The 21441-nt window shown below is 34.5% G+C and overlaps 1 protein-coding gene across 1 annotated transcript in view; it reads right to left on the bottom strand.

The window, feature by feature from the left end:
- Window positions 1-21441, bottom strand: part of BIRC6 (baculoviral IAP repeat containing 6) — a 304070-nt gene that overhangs the window by 131162 nt on the left and 151467 nt on the right. The window contains 17 exon segments of the mRNA XM_043981000.1: window positions 1-177; window positions 3070-3111; window positions 3113-3133; window positions 3135-3172; window positions 3422-3466; window positions 3469-3493; window positions 3496-3709; window positions 4075-4354; window positions 5812-6012; window positions 7482-7676; window positions 7855-7951; window positions 8770-8945; window positions 13898-14460; window positions 16178-16305; window positions 18346-18429; window positions 18431-18480; window positions 21216-21326. Coding sequence (XP_043836935.1) covers window positions 1-177; window positions 3070-3111; window positions 3113-3133; window positions 3135-3172; window positions 3422-3466; window positions 3469-3493; window positions 3496-3709; window positions 4075-4354; window positions 5812-6012; window positions 7482-7676; window positions 7855-7951; window positions 8770-8945; window positions 13898-14460; window positions 16178-16305; window positions 18346-18429; window positions 18431-18480; window positions 21216-21326 — 2447 coding nt within the window.

Here is a 21441-nt window from a genome sequence, read left to right as displayed (position 1 = left end):
TAGTTCATAGCTATGCCATAAAATTGCTGCCACGCAGTGCAAATGAGAGGGAGATGGCATCAAGAGACCATACTCTCTTGTTGATGTGCTGGGACAACCATAGCTCATCCTTCCACTTCTTTTCACAGCTGCTACTCTTGCAGAATCACTGACCCACTTCAACAAAGCCTGAATTCTTCAAGGAAGAACCAGAGAGAGTTATTAAGACTATAAACTCGATGAGGGAAGGAAACTTGCCCAACTTATATTTTAAATTCTGTCCATACTGTGTAATGAAAAAATTGTATTTAAAATGTTTATGCATGCTGACTAGTGGACATGTAGAATTATCCAAGTAATTATGTGGCACAGATATTTTCATTGATTTTCTTTTCAAAATGTTGTATGAGACATTTAAAGGGTGGGAAAAAATGGGACAAGCATTCCTTAACCAAATTAAAAGGCACTTTTTTAGGCATTACATGTAAAAATTCCATTTTAATTGAAATTGCTTTCAGTAACTACGGTCTCAAAATTATAAACACATTCTACTCAATAATAGTTAAAATCACAATAATGACTACCTTGGCAAAAATATGGCATTACAAACTGATATCCATATCCAAGGCCCATTGTGATGCCGACGCACATTTAGGTCTGGGTGAAAACAACTTTGGTACAATTAGAACTACCCAAGAGTATAGTAGGTTCCTTTGGAAACATCAGTCCCCTCTCACTGCAAGCCCTCAAGCAAAGACTGGAAGAGTCCTTCCTGGGTTTGCCATAGAAGGGGTTCTTATTCAGATATGGATGGGACTAGATGGCTTCTGAATGACTTCCATTCCTGATATTTCATATTTTTCCAATATAACTTGTACAATGATGAGTAAGTAATTTGTGAAAATATTTGCACCATATTGCCAAATGAATTTTTGTAACCAAAATACTATGAACATCTTCAAGTCTACTGCCAAACGAATGACTTCAACCAGATTATATTTTCTAAAACAAGCTGCTCAGGATGGGAAAGTTTGTGAAAGAGGTTACTGCAAAGGGAATTGGCAATGATAAGAGGAAGAGAAGTTGACCCAGGGACTGTAAAAGCTGGACTGTTAGAGAAAAGAACATTTGTAGACAGCATAGATTCAATGAATAGCTAACATTACTTATCTTATATTTTTGTTATCATATTCCATCTAGTCGTTCAGATCAGATATCTTACAGTGCCCCACTGAATCTTCTAATATTATCCAACCCAATAATCTAATAGATAGTATACTATCTCTCATATTCACTATATATTTCTCTATTCACATGGATACAACCCTAGCTTCTTGTCCACCTCATTTCTGGGATCATTGCCAGAAAGGATTCCTAATTGGTTTCTCTGGTTTTCCTCTTGATCTCCTACACAAAAATACCAAATTCATAAAACTGACCCATGTCGGGGGCAGCTAGGTGGCGTAGTGGATAAAGCACTGGCCCTGGATTCAGGAGTACCTGAGTTCAAATCCGGCTTCAGACACTTGACACTTACTAGCTGTGTGACCCTGGGCAAGTCACTTAACCCCCATTGCCCCACAAAAAACAAAAACAAAACTGACCCATGTCACTTCTCAGCTTGAGAAGTGACTCAATACTCCTTAGATTCAGTGGCTCCCTACTACTTCTAGGATAAAATACAAACTCCTCTGTTTGGTATGTCACATTACACTCACAAATGCACTCATCTATCTTTCCAGGACGATTTCACATCATTTTTTCTCAATTACTTTTCCTTTACTACACTGAACCCATAGAATCCTTCTATCTTCAAGCAAAATGTCACTTCCAATGAGCAGAAAATGATTCTTTAGGCTCTTCTGGTGGATGGTGTTCCCTCTTAGAAAAATTTCCTTTTATTAATTTGAAAATATTTTATATTTGAGAAAGATTATGGTATAGGAGATAGAAGGCTGGCCTTGGATTCAGAAATATGTGAGTACCAAAAAACCCAACTACTGAAACATACACAACTTCAGTGCCCAAGGTAACTAAGACTTTGAAGTTGTAAAAAAAATTATAGATTTCAATTGGTAGAGGGAATTTCCTATCAGTGAACTCTGTATATGAATGAAATCATAGGTCTAAACCAAACAAAGACAGCAAAAGAACCCTGAATACTGATTATATTTCTCCTTGTTCCCTTTTGCAACACTCAGGAAGAATATAAATACTGGCAGAGACTATTGGATTCTTTTCTTTGTGTGCCCACTACTTAGCACAAAGAAGACCCTTAATAAAATGCATCTTTCTGGGAGGATGGAGTCAAACACAATTTAAAAAAAAAAACACCTATGTGCAAAACATTATCACAGACATGGAAGGAAATAGAAAATGTGGATAACATAATCCACTACACTCAAAAGCTCGATTCATAGGATAGGCAAAAATCCAGCAAGCAAAGAGGAGAGATAGATGGGCAGGCAAAGGAAGCAAAGATAACAAAAGACATATTATGAAAGTCCACAGTATAATATGGGGTAGAAAGTTGTCCAAGCTGGCAGAAAAACACAGTTCAAGGAAGAGAACGTTTGATAAGGTAAGTGATACATATGAGTTCTTCTATGGCAGACAAAAGGGTGGGGAAAAGAGTGGTGATGAATAAGATGGCAACAGTGATATTAATTTCCCAAAATGGCCAAAGTTGCTATTAGTTGTTAATAATTTAACTAATCAACAGAATATAGCCAACAGGAGGATAAAGCCTTAGCTTGCATTCAGTCACAATGTACAATGATTATGGTGATATCAAATACAATTTTGGGAAGGGTATAAATCTTGCCTGAGATTCATTCCCTCATCCTAGGTCTACAAATAAAGATAAATGAAAATAAGAAAATATCGGTACATTTCATGTTTTTGTCAGGGTCCATATGTAGCAAGCAAAAAAATCAAAATATATTCAGAAAAGGAAACAGATATGATCATGATCACTGGAATAGTATATGTGAAGTGGAACTTTGTTGACTCTCCAGCCAATCTTCTTTCCATGATGCTACATTGTTTTTCTATTATATGGAAAATAAAAAATTTAAATTATTTTACCCTGTCTCTTTGTCCACAGGATTCTTGGGTAGTTCCAAGCTGGTAAAAGAATGTCTATTGTAGAGTCAAGAAGATAAACCATTAAGGTTTCCGAAATAGTAAAGGGCTACTTCAAATCTTACCACATGAAAAAAAAAAGGAATAGAAAAAATGCAATCTCAGAATTTATTTTTTTAAAAAGCAAATTTAGGGAAAAAATGAATACACACATACACACATATTTTGCTACTTGAAATGAATTGTAATTTTTCGTGCTTTTTCTTTAATTGTAGATACTTTTAATTATATAGGGAAGCTATGACAGAGGTTGATAATTAGAAAGGAGGTCAACAATCTATCATTTTCAATTTATCACGAGAAAAAATGGATAAAGCAAAATTCTCACCTGTAGGATCACTGCTGATGATGCACAATTTTTTAGAAGAATAATTCTATCAGCTTTAATCCAATTTTAGTGGACTGCAGGCCTATTTTAACAAGCACAGCTTCAATGTTAGGTGAATGCATACCACAGTATGGTGACATCAGTAAGGCCGCACATGTCTGGAGAAGATTAGCAGTGGGTGCAGCAGCACTTGCCATCATTCCTTCCAGATCACTTATGTGAGTAAGGCAGTGATGTAATAACCGTAACCAACCAATACTGAAAAATAAAAAACAAAAATGCTAGAATGACAAGTATTAAAAAATATACCTCACATTGTCTAAGTGATAATATACAAGGTTTTAAATACAGAATTAAGAAAAAAAATTCCACTAAAATTTATGTAAACCCGAGGCAGCTAGGTGGCACAGTGGATAAAGCACCAGCCCTGGATTCAGGAGGACCTGAGTTCAAATCCGGCTTCAGACACTTGACACTTACTAGCTGTGTGACCCTGGGCAAGTCACTTAACCCTCACTACCCCTCCAAAACAAACAAATAAATAAATTCATTTCTGTATATCATTTACTAAGTAGATGTAAAGTAAGAAAAAAAGGTCTTCTTCAAATTATGTTTAAAAATACCTTGTTTTAGACACCTGATCTTCAGATGGAAGAAAAGGATTGTTAACTGTTGCTGATGAAGTATTTCCAAATGCTGTGAGGCCTAGTAATTTAATCTGAGAAAGACCCAAGGTGCTGGCATCTCGTGGGCGGTGTAGTCTAAGACAAACAGCAGAGGCCACTTCTGGCTTAACAAGCTGGATTTTTATGTAGGTGAGACCACTGGTAACCACAGGGGAAGATAAAGGTAGCATATTAACCCCATCTGCACTCACTTCAACAGATACTGAAGAAGGGCAAGCTATAATTAAAAGAAATAACATGTAATAGTTACTGAAAAGTTACTATTCTATACCACAAAAGAAACATCCGTTTTTAATTAACCTTGATTTCTACACTATGTATAAAGCAAATTTATTACTTAATTCACATTTTGCTATTGAAATTGATTACCGTTTCACAGATCTCAATTCTAAGATATAATAAACTCATAACTAAGAATTCTACATGTTCACTTTAAAGACTATTAATAGATAAATGTTACTAATCTATGTTTATTTAATCCTCCAATTTGAATACAAGAAACATCAGGGGAACTGACAAAGAATCTATTTATTAATACACTCAGCAATACAAACTGTATCTCAAAGAAATTTAACTATCCTATGTATTCAATTTGTCAAAACTAAAATCTACTGTTGAAGGCAGTAGTCACAAGCAATTATTGTTCAATGATGTTTCAAAACATTCTTGCTTTCATTCTTTTCTAAAAGCAAAGCATTAAAGAGACTAATAGTCTCTAAGGAAGAGTAAAGCTTATTTGTGAATTGTTATAAGCTTTTTTTTATCTTTAAAATATTAAGAAGAGGGGGCAACTAGGTGGCACAGTGGATAAAGCACTGGCCTTAGATTCAGGAGTACCTGAGTTCAAATCCAGCTTCAGACACTTGACAGTTACTAGCTGTGTGACCCTGGCCAAGTCACTTAATCTTCATTGCCCCTCCCCCCCCAATAAATAATAAAAAGAGGTAAAGTCTGAAAGTGTTTAAATACTGCTATATATAATTACAAATATCTATATAGACATATAACATGTAAAGATATATATGTATATAAAACAGACAAAATAATGTCTATTATTTTAGCTATAACTAATATAATAATAATAATAATAATAATAATAATAATAATAATAATAATAATAATCTAGCTATAGTTTACCTAGATAGCTATTAATTTGTATAGCATTTTAAGGTTAACAAAGCATATTAAATATGTTATCTCTACAGATCCTTACCATAACCCTATGAGGCAAGTGCTATTATTATGCTCATTTTAACAATGAGGAAATGGAGACTGAGAAGTTAATGACTTTTACTGTCATATAATTCCTAAGTATCTACAGTCGTTTTACTTTATATCATGTTAAAGTGATCCATACCTTGTAGATACTTAATATTTAATGAATTGAAAAGTTTGGGTTTTTTTCTGTGCACAAATGGCACTTAATCTTACCTACGCACATTTCCCTATATGGACAGAGTTTTTAAAATGAACGAAAGGAAGGTATAATTTTCATTTTATCTTTTTAATTACACAATTCATGATCAAACCTCCCATCCAATACTTTAAATCATTTGGCAGTCTTATTGCCAATCAAAATTTGTGCTGGACTATTTTAATTACATAGGCTATTATAAAACATTTTTTCCAAAGCAAGATATATTATCCTCTCTATGTTTCCCCAAATCTACTCACTTGCAAGAGATGCAAGGTGGGGTTGGATGTGTATCTCTTTTATAAGGACAGCAGCTGGAAGGTGGATGGTCAGGTCACACCAGGCCTCCTCTGGCAAAAATATGTAAGACCATGCAGCAGAGCGAGCTCTTCTATGAGGTGGAGTAGCCTGAAGCAACACTTCTGCAGGCTGGGCAGTAGGGCTACTAGACGTAATAGTCCCTAGAAAAGAAATTTTTTGTAAAAAGTAAAATCATAACTTCTATTATGAGCCATTAAAATAAATGAATTATAAAGAACATTTCATCATATATCTACTTGAGAATGTCCCAATATTGCATACTATGTAAAGATCATCATTTAATACATAGCACATTATATAGCACTTCTAAGGTTTACAAAGCAGTTTTATATATTAATTTAATTCACCCCACAAACATTTCCAGCCTTATACCTCACAATCCTTCCACATTTCCACATTCTGTATGATCTAGTGACACTGACCTTGTTTGTGTTCCTCAACCAAAATACCCCATCTAAAATGGCTGTGCCCTCAAGCCTGGAATGTTCTCCCTCCTCATCGCCACCTCGTGGCTTCCCTTTCTTTCTGCAAGCCCCAGATAAAATCCTACCTACCTTCTAGAGGAAGCACTCCTAGTCCCCTTATTCTAGTGCCTTCCCTCTATCGATTATTTCCAATTGATCATAGTTTGTAGAGTTGTTTACATACAGTGTCCCATTAGCCTTTGTATCCCCAGCATTTAGCACAATACTAGGCACATAGTAATTGCTTAATTCATGTTTACTAACTGATCCTTGCAATAATCCCAGGAGATGAGTGCAACTATTAGCCTTAGTTTCATATGAGGAAGCTAAGGCAGAAAGTGGTTAAGTGATCTGCTCAGGGTGATACATCTAATAATTGTCTGAGGTCTAATTTTGAACTCAGGTCTTCCTGAATGCATTTCCAATATTTGAGCTAATGATTAACAAATTCACAGTCAGATCAGCCTATGATATAAAATTATTAGTGTTAAAAACATAATTTTAGATAGACAACGAAAAAAGCCTTTGTGCCAAAAAAGTTAAAAATCAAATTATTTACTTCTAAAGTTAACTAAGTTAAATGATTTGAAACTACCTTTCTATAATTAAATTAAGTAAGCTACTAAAATGTGGAAAAATTCTAGCACCATATAATTTCAGTATCAAGAAACTAGTTCTATGGAAAATCAAGAGATAAAGAGACAAATCAGATAATACAGAATGAAAAAGAAGCTTAAAGGTCATCTAATCAAATGTGAACTGTTCATTTTATAAATCAAGAAATAGTATAAAAGATATGAGTGATTTGCCCAAGATCATTAGTGCCACCATTAGTGCTGGCATTAGAGGCAGCACTACAGTTCAAGTCTCCTTACTCTTAAGCTAGTGCAATTTCCAACATACCACAGTTAAAAAATCAAAATATGCCTCATATTCACAAACTGTGGCTTTTTTATTGAAGCTCATATTGTTTCATTTCAATTTTCATTGTTAATAACTTGTAACAAAAGTGGATTGTTGACAAAACATAAATGGGGTCATTAATATCATGTAAGCATTCAAAGCAACCATTAAAAAAGTATACAAAACAAACTTAGCACATACACACAAATATACAAAGCTTTGGAAAGTACAGACTCTCTTACCCAAAGGTGCAAAGTTGTGGATCCCTTCTGCGTTATCAGGTTCAGAAGCTAGTACTCTTGCTTTCAAACTACTGTCAGTGGCCTTACTGGGCCCAGAATCAAGAAATTTCATAATTGTTGACACCATGCTTCTTGCTGTATTTACAATAGCTCTGGTACTGGTGACCATGTTGTTGCAAATAAGCTGAACACCTCCTAAATTAAAAAAGACAGCTAATTAAATAAAATGATCCAAAGATAACTTTACATTAAAAATTAATAGTCAGCAGTGATCAAGATAATTATATCTGATAAAAAAATAAAAATCTTATGAGTAAATCTCTTAACAATCACTTAAATATAGTTTTAACAACAGGAGAGATTTTCCTCTTACCCATGTCATGAAATGCTTTTAAGGCTTCACTGGTATCCAGGACTCTCAAAATGAACCACAATAGTGGTTCAGATAACTGGCAAGTAGCAAGAGAGCCCTGAAACGAATATAAAGAACTTTATAATTACAAAGTATAAAATGGAAAATTATCTAATTTCAAAAAGTTGTATTAGGACAATTATAAATCTACGGATTTAGGATATCTCATTATTTTTCAAAAACAATATTTTTTGTTTCACTGTGTTCCAGTTTAATGTTTTTCAATACTAGTGCGCATAAAAAAGGAATGCAAAAGCTGCATAAGCTAAATAATTTCCACAGTAAACCTCTACCCATCTTGAGTCAATAGTTTTATAAGGTAAAATTGATTTGCAATGATCCAAGTAAGTTTGTTTAAATGTTCCCTAGAATCTCCATTTTAATTATTTTTACTACCTACAATATTTGTTAAAATAATCACACCAAGTTCAAATAAAACTCAAAACAGACGATTTGTTTCTGAATGTAAATTTATCTTAAAGACATAAATCCATAAGAATATACAACAGTTCAATAAAAAGTAAGATATAGAACACAGTAATAAATTATAGATACTTAAAAGTTGCTTATTTGAGAAAGTTTTGAATTTTTTTCTTTTAGAACTGAAAATGCATCAGAGTTGTTACACCTTTAAAAAACTGGACATTTAACCCTCATTATGGACTGTGAATAAAGATGTAATATTTATCATTCAGATTTGGAACACATTCTGATATCAGATAAAGAGGACTTGGTAATGTAAAATTTTTTAACTCATTCATACTTATCCCTAAATCAGAACCTATGCATGTAACAAAATATTTCCCTATCACTGTAGCAATGTGAGATTTAACAGAAACCAAGAACACCACTGCAATGTTTTTAAGAATGACTTACTTGTCTTCCCATATAGCCACAAGCCATATATGTAAGAATTGGTTGCAACATGACCTGTACTGTAGTAGCTTTTTTGCTCAGAGTAGTGAGTATGGTGAATAAGCCATCCCCAACTGATATTGCATCTAATCCACCATGAAAATTTTCATGTTTGGTGAGGTGTAAGCCACTTGCACCTAGTACCAAAAAAAAAAAAAATATCCAACAACAAAAACAGAGTTTGCATCAAAAAGATATAATCATCTTAAAAGATAATAACAAACATATTAAAACACAAATTACAATTTCCAAGTAGCCATGACAAATAGCATTTTCCTATATCAATACTGAAGGTATATGGTGGATTTTTAATAATAAATAGTCCTTTGAAAACGTCAGGTGAATAGTGAAAGATGAAGTCTAATTACAAAAGTAGAATACTTGAAACTGGCTAGATAACCAGACTGAATAGTAATGATGAGTGAATATAAATTCTCCTAAAGAGGGTCACAGACATGGTCATTTATACACATGATAAAGCTACCACTATTTATCAAACTTATAAAGACTTAATTTTTGCTGACAATTAGGGGGTACAGTAAATAAAACACTTGACCTAAGTCAGGAAACCCCGAGTTAAATCTAGCTGTGTAACCTGGACTTAACCTGTACTGCCTCAGTTCCTCATCTGTAAAATGAGGGGTAATATCACCTACCTTCCCGAGCTGTTATAAAGATCAAATAATAATTTGTAAAACACATTGCAAATTTTAAACTGCTAAATAAATGCTATAATTAGTACTTCAAACTAGAAAGAAGTTTTTATCAGTAGAGTACTCCTGATATTTGTCCTTGGTCATGCAGTGCTCCTCAAGTTTATCAAGGACTTAAAGAAACTAATATGTAAGCTGAGAATCAAATTACTACGATCTTGACAAATGATGGCACAAAGCTAATAATCATCAAGCACAAGTATGTGATGGGCAAGACGTGGTTTGACAACAATCAAGGTTAAAAAGCTCTGTGGATTTGTTTAAAAGTTCAATACAAATCTACCACAAAGGGCAGCTAGGTGGCACAGTGGATAAAGCACCGGCCCTGGATTCAGGAGGACCTGAATTCAAATTCGGTTTCAGACACTTGACACGTACTAGCTCTGTGACCCTGGACAAGTCACTTAACCCTCATTGCTCTGGAAAAAAAAAAGTCCCAAAACTGCCTTAACTGGTGGGACATGGGGAGATAAAAAATCTACCACATAACAACAACCAAAGAAGTTAAGATGAAAGGTTGTGTAATATAAAGGCATGCTACCCAGGATAATACAAGTAACAATTATACAACATTCTTGACTAGTATTATCTTCATTTCTATGAGCATTTTAGGAAGGATAGTGATAAGATGAAGCATATCCTGCCAATACAGTATTGTGGAAAGATCCCAGGACTTCAAGTCAGAAGACCTAGATTCAAATCATAGTTTCTATCACTGCTTATTTTTTAGTCTAGGCAAGTCACGACTACAATCAGTCTCAGTTTTCTCATTTATATAATGAAGACAGTGACTATATGAGCTCAAAGGTTTCTACCAGGTCTATATTATACAGTTGTTAAACTAGATATATACTAAGATAAGCATTGGGGGACAGTCTAGCCAATATAAAGCTTCAGAGGGATATGGTCCTATAAGAATGGGAAGGCTATCATATAGGAGAGGGAAGCCACTTGATCTTGACCCTATGGACAAGATGGAAGCACTGGGTAAAATTGTAGGAAACAAATTATTAGATTAAAAGTAATAAAATTGGGACAGCTAGGTGACACAATAGACAAATGCACCGGCCCTGGATTCAGGAGGACGTAAGTTCAAATCCGGCCTCAGACACTTGACAGTTTACTAGTTGTGTGACCTTGAGCAAGTCACTTAACCCTCATTGAGCTGCCAAAAAAAAAAAAAAAGAAGAAAGAAAAAGGAAAAAAAAGAAAAGAAAAAGAAACAAAAATTCTAACAATAACAGCCATCAAAAAAAAGTAAAAATAGTTTCTTGGCCTGGGGGTTGTGGGGTTGGATGGATGTTAGTCATTTTCTAGCTATCAAAAGATCTTTAAATGGAGCTAGATTGAACACTGTATCATGCTGTACAGAGGAGTTCTAGTCAAATCGAAGCTGAGTTGCATATACCTTTCTGTCACTTCTAAATGTCTATTCTGACATGACCCAAAAGGGATCCAAAATAAAAGGCATGTGAATTGAGGGAAGGAAATAACATGACAGCAACAAAGAAGAGGTTTGTGAGAGATCTGATATTCTTCGCCTTTAAGTGTTGAAGAAGGAACACTCCATATTAAAGAAAATGTTAAAGAGAAAACAGTGGGGATTCTATTACCACCTTTAAAAAATAATAATAATGTAGTATTAAATGGTGATTCCCTAGAGAGCCATGGACACGGATGCATATACACACAACATCCATCAAACTCACTAAATATTTAAATTTCCTGACACATATGTGAATCAATAGAGTAAAATGGCAATCTATTGTTAATGATTTTAAAATCTTAGTTCTCTTATATTATTTCTTTCAGTACCCTCTGGGGGGTTCACATCCCATCTCCAGTTTCCTAAACATAGGTTTCCCTCAAGGTTCTGTCTTGAGCTGCTGTTTGAATTCTGTACTATAGAATTCTGGTATACAATTCTGTACATTCACTCCCTGGATGGTGACTTGCTCTCATGGGTACAGTTATCAACTCTATATAAATGCTTCCAACATTGACAGAGTATTGACAAGTATATACTTGTCTCTCTATAGCCCTATCCTCTTTCTAAATATTAGGTCCACATAACCAACAATTAAAAGGATATTTCTATCAAAAATTGTATGTTCAAAATGTCCAAAATAGAACTTATCATCTTTTCTGTTTGAACTGAGCATTCTTTCAAACATATTTCAGTTTGGAAAGTAAGGGTGGAAAGGGCATCACTACCCTTCCTGACATCTTTGATTCAACTTTTCCTGACTCCCACAATTTCATGTCTTATCTTAATGATTCTTATCAAAATCTATCTACATATTCTCATTCTCTCAACATCTGCACCCTTTTCACCATTCTTATTGTCATTGTTCTATTTTAGACTTTATATCAGGGACTATTGTGCTAGTTTCTAAGTTGATCTTTCTGTTTTTATTCTCTACCTTCTCCAATCCATTCAACACAAAGCTTCCAAAAGCAATCTTCACAAGAGAAGGGGGTGTAATTCATGAGGGAAAAAAAAGCATCTTATTCCAAGATTTTTAATGAAAAATGAAAGCAACAGGTATCTTTATCTCTCCACAAATGTGTCTGTGTGTGTTTATCTGTCTATTTAGTTGGCAGTTGTTTTTGGACAAAAAGAAAACGAAGGACTATAAACGGAAATACCACTGAAAAATGATGAAATTCTGACTGGCTAATTCCAACACAATAATAAAATGGATTATATCTTAGTATAAAATTAGTAACTTATTAACAATGAAGAAATCCATTCAGAATGATGTCTGTACTTAAATCAAACTGTTTGGAAAAAAAGACTTAGTGGATAAAGAAAAGAAACATTTCATGCAACTGCAAGAGCTCTAACTGAATATGGTTAAGTAAACTATTGATTGTGGAAAATGGTAACTGAATAAAAGTAAAGAAATTGAATCCAATCATCATTTTCTCCACTCCTCTGAACAGAAATCACCATAAAGGTAATACAGCATAATAGAGAGATTGCTGGGATTGGGTTTAAATTATCCTTCTGGCACTTACTAGCTTGTGGGACCCTGAGAAAGTCATGTAATCTCTATGAGTATCAGTCAACTCAATAGAACTTCTCTGGTTAAGAGAGATGTTACATTTTTTCTTTTTTGGATGGAATTTCTACAAGACAAAGGACTCCAGAAATTGCTTCAATAGGTAATCGCTTAATCTTTTTTGCAGGCATAGGCAATATTGGTTTGTAATATGAGCTCACCTACAAAACATCAGAATAACTGAGGATGAAAAAGATTATGAGTAACATCACCTAATAAAAAACTAAAAAATACTGGAAGGGGAAAAATTATCTTAGTGAAAGTTTGGAGGAACAGGCAATTAAGTGAAGGCAGCAAGCATTTATTGGTTACTACATGTAGGTGACTGCATACATAGAATTAAGACCATAACACTGACCTTGGAACTAAGAGTATTTTGTTTTCAGTGTACATTTACTAGTTCTTTGTATATATTGACTGATTTTGTCATGTAATCATAAGCTAAACAACAACAAAAACCAACACCCTCAACTGCAGGGTTGATTACAACATAAAAAGAAGTATAACAAAGTAAGCCCTTACTACCTGACAGAAGTAAAAGTGGTACATCCAAGAACACAATCTTAGAAAAGCTATCAAATCATTCAAATGCCCAGCATCTTATTTAAGAATAAGATCAGAACATGAGCTATATTTTAAAAGACATTTCATCTTGAATAGTACTTAGAAACTTGTGACAATTCTGGTAAAAAGGCAAACATGGATCATAAAAAAGTTTTTGTTAGTAAATCTGGTTTACTTTTAAAAAAATATTTAAGAGATTAAATTGTAAGAAAGCTAGAATTTTGATTTTCTATCCTAATAAAATATACAAATAACCAGAAGAAAATTTTATATAAAATAGTGGGCATTAATTTTGCAAATAGCTTATATAAAGATACTAACAGGTTCCCAATACAGGATTAACTTATGTCCCATAAATTAACTATTTGTATCAGAGAAAAGAAAGGTGAAGAGCTTCACTGACAAAAATAGTTACCTTGATACTAGGCTTATTTTTTCAGCAACCTACTGTCAATGTTTATTTAAATTTACTGTGCAAAGCAATAAGATGCAAATTTTGTCAATCAAGTCACAATACCTAGATTATTTTTCAAAGGAATTTTAAATATAAAATAATAATTCTCAACATTCTCAGTTATGTATAATCCTAATAACAAATAATTCATAATCAATTTTGATATTTTAACATACACCACTTCTGTTAAAAATGATGTACTGAAAGTAGTGAAACGTTTTCTACTGTCTAAAGAACATGCTTCTAGTTTTATTAGTAAAAACAATGGCCAAGAAATAAAAAAAAATACATACCAATTATCATTGCCATTGCACTGCTATTACACTGGCCCAAAGCAGACAAAATCTGGCTCATAATTTGTTGATTGGCCAACACTAAGTCAGCCACATAGGCTGTGGAACCTTGGTTACTGGAACTGCTTCCATTGCCATCCTTGCCTCCCGAGACTTTTTCTTCATCTGAAACACTGTCTGTAGTACTAGTAGCCACTGGAGCTCGAGCACTGTATTCTCTATTAGTTGAAAGGGGTAACTGTACCAGAATATTGACCAGTTTTAATAAATCAAACATAAGCTGATCCCTTGTCATTTCTCCACATACAGCTTTGGCATCACCTGGACGAATTATGTTGGCAAAGAGTCCTCCGAAACATGCACGAGCACCTACTGAACTGTCTGATCCACTCCGAGACACCACTTTATCAGAGCAAGTGATATAATGATGTACTAGAAATGTGATGGATTCAATAACTGCAGAAATAATGCTGACGAAACGACTTCAAAATTTTGGTCCTAGTGTGAATTCTAAGAGCTTCACTTGCGCATCCAGAGGCCCTTGGCCTGTCTGAAAAGCACCCCTGCAATTAAAAAAAAAGTGATTTAAGCATGCACACTGATCAATCATTTCTAAAGAGATAATTAAAAAAAAAATTTTTAAGTGAGGCAATTAGGGTTAAGAGACTTGCCCAGGGTCACATAGCTAGTAAGTGTTAAGTATCTGAGGCCGGATTTGAACTCAGGTACTCCTGAATCCAAGGCTGGTGCTCTATCCACTGCACCACCTAGCTGCCCCAAGGGAAAATTTGGAAATAGCTTAAAAATGAGCACAAGAAAGCAAAACAATGCTTCAAGCAACTCTTTTTTTTTTTTTTAACTTGGTATTTGGCTTAAGTTGCAGGCTAGAACTTTAAAATTCATTAGAAGGCTCTCTTTTATTTGCTCCTTTCTTTTTATTTTAAAATTATATTTTAGCCAACCTAGAAGAAAGATTTTCCTTTATAATTACTAAATTGTAGTATAAAAGAGAAAGAGAAAAGAAAGCCTTGGGAAAGGCAGTTATCTAAGGAGGAAAAAGCACCAAGTTGCACTGAAAATGAAAACTATACTCCAGCTTCAACATGTCTTTAAAATTTAGCTTTTTTAAGTATCAAAATCAAAGTATGTTAAAGCAGAAAGAAACCTCACTGGCTACATAGTCCAATATGTAGGTATACCTCCTCTACACAAAAAAATAACAAGCATTCATAAAGCCTTTGCTTATTAAGTATAGGGTGAAGGAAGATGGACTATTCCAAATGAGCCCATTCCCCTTTTGACTTGCTCTGATTTACAGTAATTTCTAGCCCGGATATCAAGCCACTATTTGTCTCTTGGCATTTTTAAATATTGTTTCTTGTTCTGCCTTCTAGGCTCAATTAAGAAGAATCTTGTCTAGTCTTCCAGGGAAAAAATGTACAGTTCCTTCAGTTGATCCTCACAAGATGGACATAAAGACCTTCATCAACATGGTGAGAACAGTATGTATTTTTGTAAAATAAAACATAAGTTCCTTTTAGAAAGGGATAACAGTCTAATACTATTTTGAAATCTTTTTGCACCCTAGGAGCTACCTATACTAATGCTTATTACATGATACAACAAAATAAATTAAACCAAACAGTAGTTATTAAACACATATTAAATACAGGGAACAATGAGTAAAACTAAAGAAATATATATTATTTTACAGAGCAAATTTTATTAAGCACCTACAATAATAAAACCTACTGGATAAGAGAAAATGGACAAAGTGACATGAAAAAAAGAATGGTGCACTGCAATAACAATGAGATTTGCAGTTCTTGTCGGTGAATTTAAATCTTAGCTCTACCATTTCCTAAACTGAAAACTTAGTTGCCTCATTTTAGTTCCCTGGACCAAAATTTGAAAAAACAAGGGAGGTTGGCCTAAATCAGGGCTTCTTAAACTTTTGATACTGGCTACCCATTTTTGCCTGAGAAATTTTTACACAACCCTGGGTATTTAAATATATAAAATAGGTATACAAATCAAATATTTACTACCGAGTTTTTTTGACCCCCACATTTTGTTACACAACTCCATAGTTTAAAAAGCTTTGGACTAAGTCTCTAAGACTAATTCAAATTCCCAGTACAGATTTAAAATGTGGTAACAGGTTAAGTATTTTATAAATCTTAGCTATCATTATGTGTGATAGAAAGAATTATGTATGACCAATTTTAATGGAAAATGTCATCAACTACCAAAATTATTCTTTGAAAATTCATGCTTTACCTCTCTGTTGAAAGTATATGAACTAGCTTTAGCAAAAATTCACTAAATATCTGAGGACATGTTGAAGAAAGATGCACTTGTAACCTTGTAAGAAATTCTTGCATAGCTTGTGTAGCTGTTGGCCCAACCTGAAGGAAAAGAAAATTATTCAAATCAGTATTTATATTGAGGACTGTGATAGATCTTCTTGCTATAGATAACAATTGGCATATGGGAAAAATAGCATCACTAAATTGTATTATGACATAGTGTTTATACATTCTTAACAGGCTTAACTATCATCAGTGATTTAAATGGCTCAAACTTCCCACATTACTCAATGTCTAGCACACTGTCAGGTAAAAATAAGTATTCAATATATCTTACTGTTGATTGGGTCAACTCTTAATGTCATAGTCTAAAACTTACTTTTAAATCATCTCTTTTTTATGGTTTTATTATGGGTTCACTTAACTAATTAAAAAGTTTAATATCAATTCCTCTTGTGAAAATAGAAGTTAAAAGGATTAACATCATCTTGTGATTGCAGATTTTGAAAGGAAAAAAAGTACAACGAATTAGAAGACAAGTACTATGCTAATACATTACTGTTACAATTAAAAATTGGTACTTTCTAGAAAGTATGAATCCCACTGAGAATGAAAACGATATAGAAATGCTCATGATCTTTCAACTAGACACCTCATACTTGGTGTACATATAGCACAAGAAAGTCAGTGACAGAAAGGAAAACCATCAAAATAAACCAAATTATTCATTACTAATTTTTGTTATATAGGTGTATAACCACTGATGAATGGTTAAAAGAATTGTGGTCTACAAATGTAATAGAACATACCTATGCCATTAGACACATGGAAATGAAGAATTTGTGCTAACACTGGAATCTGCTTTAATTGATGCAGTGAAGGGAGCAAAATGAGGATAACAATATCCATAGTGAGAATGAAAAGTACTATAATATGAAACTGAATAGTATGTGAGATTTAAAAAGGGACACTAAAGTTTATATGAAGAATATGACTGTGCAAGCGATGATGAAGCAGAAGAGAAGAACAATTTCCTGGAGTAACTAATTCAGATTATTTTCCTTAGTCCTCATTAGGTCAAAAACTGAATGAACTGGGCTAAGGCACATGAGAATTTGGGGGGGGGGGGGGGGGAGAGGCAGGGCAATGAGGGTTAAGTGACTTGGCCCAGGGTCACACAGCTAGTAAGTGTCAAGTGTCTGAGGTGGATTTGAACTCAGGACCTTCTGAATCCAGGGCCGGTAGCTTTATCCACTGTGCCGTGTAGCTGCACCATGAAAATTTTTAAAAACTAAGATTTTAAAAAACATAAGTTCAAAACAACCATGAAAAGTTGAACAACCCAAAGTTGTTTTCATAGCTGTGATGATCATCTTCTCTTTGTAGCTGGCTTTATATAGATGCTTTAAAGTATGCAAAGAACTTTACAAATATTATCTCATTTACTCCTCATAACAATCTTGCAAGATAGCTAATCCCCATTTAGCATATAAGAAAACTGACACAGAGAGAGAGAGATAAAGTAACTTGCCCAGGACCATATAACTATTAAACTGTATGAGACAACATTTTAACATGAGTCTTTTTTTACTCCGGGTCTACTCTATACCTCAACTAGGCCCCTCACTGCTGCAAGGCAATCCTTTCACACCTTCCTAATTAAGTACCTAGTCCACTCATCATAATACCCTCATCTAAAACTTTTCCTTTCCTCCTCAGACCTCCTGTGGCTCATTAAAAAAACAAACAAATAAACAGGAACAGATATAAACATAATTTATAAGGCTTTAGATTCATGTTAATTCTATTCTGTTTAAATGATAATTTGATTTTTTCAGTTGGATGTTTGCATATATGACTATATATAATTACATTTTCCCTCATTAGAGACACAGATAAAAGTGGACAGGGATGGTAGCACTGGTACAGGAAAGAGATGACTGTTAGATAACATAAGCACCCATATTTGAAATGAGTGAAATACTGAGAAAGAAAACAAATATATACCATCATTGTTAGTGTCTAATCCAATATTTGCCACAAAACGCATCTTTAAATAACAATACAGTGAGGAATATGCAAGAAATATACTTCTTTTGGAACTTGTATGAATTATTGATACTGAAAAGGCTCTATTACCTTGGGACCTGTGTTGATTTGTTCATGAGGACTAGTTCCTGAAAGAAATTTTACTAAGACATGAATAAGATTAGGATCTGAGACCCAGTAGATGGGCAGTACTTTCCTGAGCTCCTATAGCATTGCTTGGACCAGCTACAAAAACAAAAACATACAGAAGACAAAACTTAGTTTATATTGCTAACAAAACTGTTTAGCAATATTTTTGGAAGCTATTATATATTAAGGGTGTCATTTTTTCATTTGTACTTTCTTTACAAAATTTATAGATGTATATCAACTGCACTTCTATGGCATGTTATTCTGCCCTTCTCTACTATTTACTTTGAAATCACAGATCAAACCCAAGTCTAAATGCCTCTGTTTCACGAAAGACTTTTAAAGTTATTTCATGTCCTGGTAATAAATAAATCCAATAGGGAATCCATGAACATTTTATTTTTTTTCTATGAACATTCATTACCGCAAAAAATAGCAATGAACACATATAAATTGAAAGTCATTATGTAATTCAATGTTCCCTGCCTTCCTGGCCAGAAATTTTCATTTTTGGAATTAACTATATAAGTTATAATAACAAGCCAGAGCAGTAATTAACCAGTTTTACAACTTGATGTAAAGCAATTTGTTGATGTTATAGAGATTTTCTCCAACATACTGATTTTATAAATTTATCTCTCTACTGTAATTTTGTAAGTCATATGTATACAGAAAAAAAACCAAATGTGGTTGAAAGAAAATGTACTTTAATGTCTTGACTGACCTTGATTAACTTTATTTTTTTGGTGAGGCAAATTGGGGTTAAGTGACTTGCCCAGGGTCACACAGCTAGTGAGTGTTAGGTGTCTGAGGCTGGAATTTGAACTCAGGTCCTCCAGACTCCAGGGCCAGTGCTCTATCCACTGGCGCCACCTAGACTTCCCCCTAAACTTTTATTTATGAGAAAAAAATTTCAAAACTAGAAGAAAAACTATTTTTTATTTCAGGATATAATTTTTTCATTTCATTTCATTTCATCTAACCCTTCGACAATTTCATGTCTCTAACATTCAATTATAAAATTATCACTACTAATGCAAGAATTAAGAATTTAAGTTTGAAATTTTGCTATATGAACTCATATATAATCAAACCATGCTGAAGATATTAATTTTACAAAAGGTGACTTCCGGGGCAGAGCCAAGATGGCAGAGGAAAGGCAGTGAGCTCTCGAACTCATGACACAACCGCTCCAAAAAACATCCAAATAACGCCATAAGAAAATGCCCAGAGCAGCAAAACTCACAGAAGAATGTGCTGAAATCATCTTCTAACCAAGAAAGGCTTGGAAGGTCAGAAGGAGGGAGCTACTGTGCTGAGACAGGAGTGGAGCCCAAGCCCACAGTCACCCTGACACAGATCCAGTCCCAGGAAGGCCTCAACAGAGAAGGAGACCCCCAAAGCCTCTGAATCAGCTGAAGTGCTAGTGTCGTCTGGAACTAAGCTCACAGTCTGGTGAGAGGGCTGAGCCCCGGGCAGGGGGAAGACTACAGGGGTCTATGCTGGTGTTGAGGCAGAACTTGGATTTTTCACCCCTGCTGAGAACCAGGAGGTAGGCTTGAGTAGCAGTGGCCCAGGTGGGGGAGGGGTACAGGCTCATTGGAGCTGACAACCACAACACACAAAGCTGGTTGATTAGCAAGTTGGTCTGGGGTCATCTACGGACCAGGGAACAGGTTAGGTGAGTGAAAAACCTGATCCTCCTTAAATCATACCACCTGGGACTTCTGAAGCTTGGGATACTGCAGCCTGGAAACAGTGCCAAGTCAAGTAAAAGAAAGGCAAGATGAGCAGAAAGGGAAAGGTGAGGACCATAGAAAGTTTCTTCAGTAACAAGGAAGACCGAGGTGCACCCTCAGAGGAAGATGTCAACATCAGGGCCCCTATATCTAAAGCTTCCAAGAAAAATATGAATTGGTCTCAGGCCATAGAGGCGCTCAAAAAGGACTTTGAAGATAAAGTTAGAGAGGTAGAGGAAAAAAATGGAAAGAGAAATGAGGGTGATGCAGGAAAGACATGAGAAAAAAGTCAACAGCTTGAAAAGTCAAATTGGCCAAATGGAAAAGGAGGTACAAAAGCTCTCTGATGAAAAAAATTGCCTAAGAATGAGCATTGAACAAATGGAAGCCAGTGACTTTATGATAAACCAAGACACAATAAAGCAAATCCAAATGAATAAAAAAATAGAGGGCAATGTGAAATATCTTCTGGGAAAAACTGCTGACCCGGAAAATAGGTCCAGGGGAGATAATTTGAAAATTATTGGTCTACCTGAAAACCATGATCAAGGAAAGAGCTTAGACATCATCTTCCAAGATATTCTCAGGGGAAATTGCCCTGAAATTCTAGAAGAAGAAGCTAAAATAGAAATCGAAAGAATCCACTGATCATCTCCAGAAAGAGATCCCAAAAGGAAAACTCTTAGGAATATTATAGCCAAATTCCAGAGCTCTCAGGTCAAGGGGAAAATATTGCAAGCTGCCGAAAAGAATTCAAGTACTCTGGAGCCCCAGTCAGCATAGCACAAGATCTATCAGCTTCTACATTAAAGGACTGGAGGGCATGGAATATGATATTCCAGAGGGCAAAGGAAATGGGATTACAACTAAGAATCACCTACCCAGAAAAACAAAAGGTACATTTCCTTTTGATACAGACTAATCAACTTTTATAAGTTATTAATAACAAGCCAGAAAAGTAATTGACCACTCTCAAATTTGTAATAGAATTTTGAACAAAATTTATCTTGGCAACCCAGTATCATATTTCATGATAACCTTAATATCCCTTTACTCAAAGTTATAAAGAAGTAAAATTTCAAGTTAACTTACAGTTAAGCTGCATGTTTGTCATGAGTGTTAGGCTATGAAGCACTAGGCACCATGTCCGGAGTAAAGTATTGGGATACCATGCCAATACTGTTAAGAAGCTAGTTATTGATGCTGTAGAAAAAAGAATATAGAGAAGGGATTAAGACTATTTTTTAGGAAAACAATCTCAACAAGAATTTTCAGGTTTTCAAAAGTGGGCTCTATAAGATATAAGTAGAACACACGA

The sequence above is a fragment of the Dromiciops gliroides genome, chromosome 2, assembly GCF_019393635.1.
Source record: "Dromiciops gliroides isolate mDroGli1 chromosome 2, mDroGli1.pri, whole genome shotgun sequence".
NCBI lineage: Eukaryota > Metazoa > Chordata > Mammalia > Microbiotheria > Microbiotheriidae > Dromiciops > Dromiciops gliroides.
This window is presented reverse-complemented; position numbering and strand designations above follow the sequence as displayed.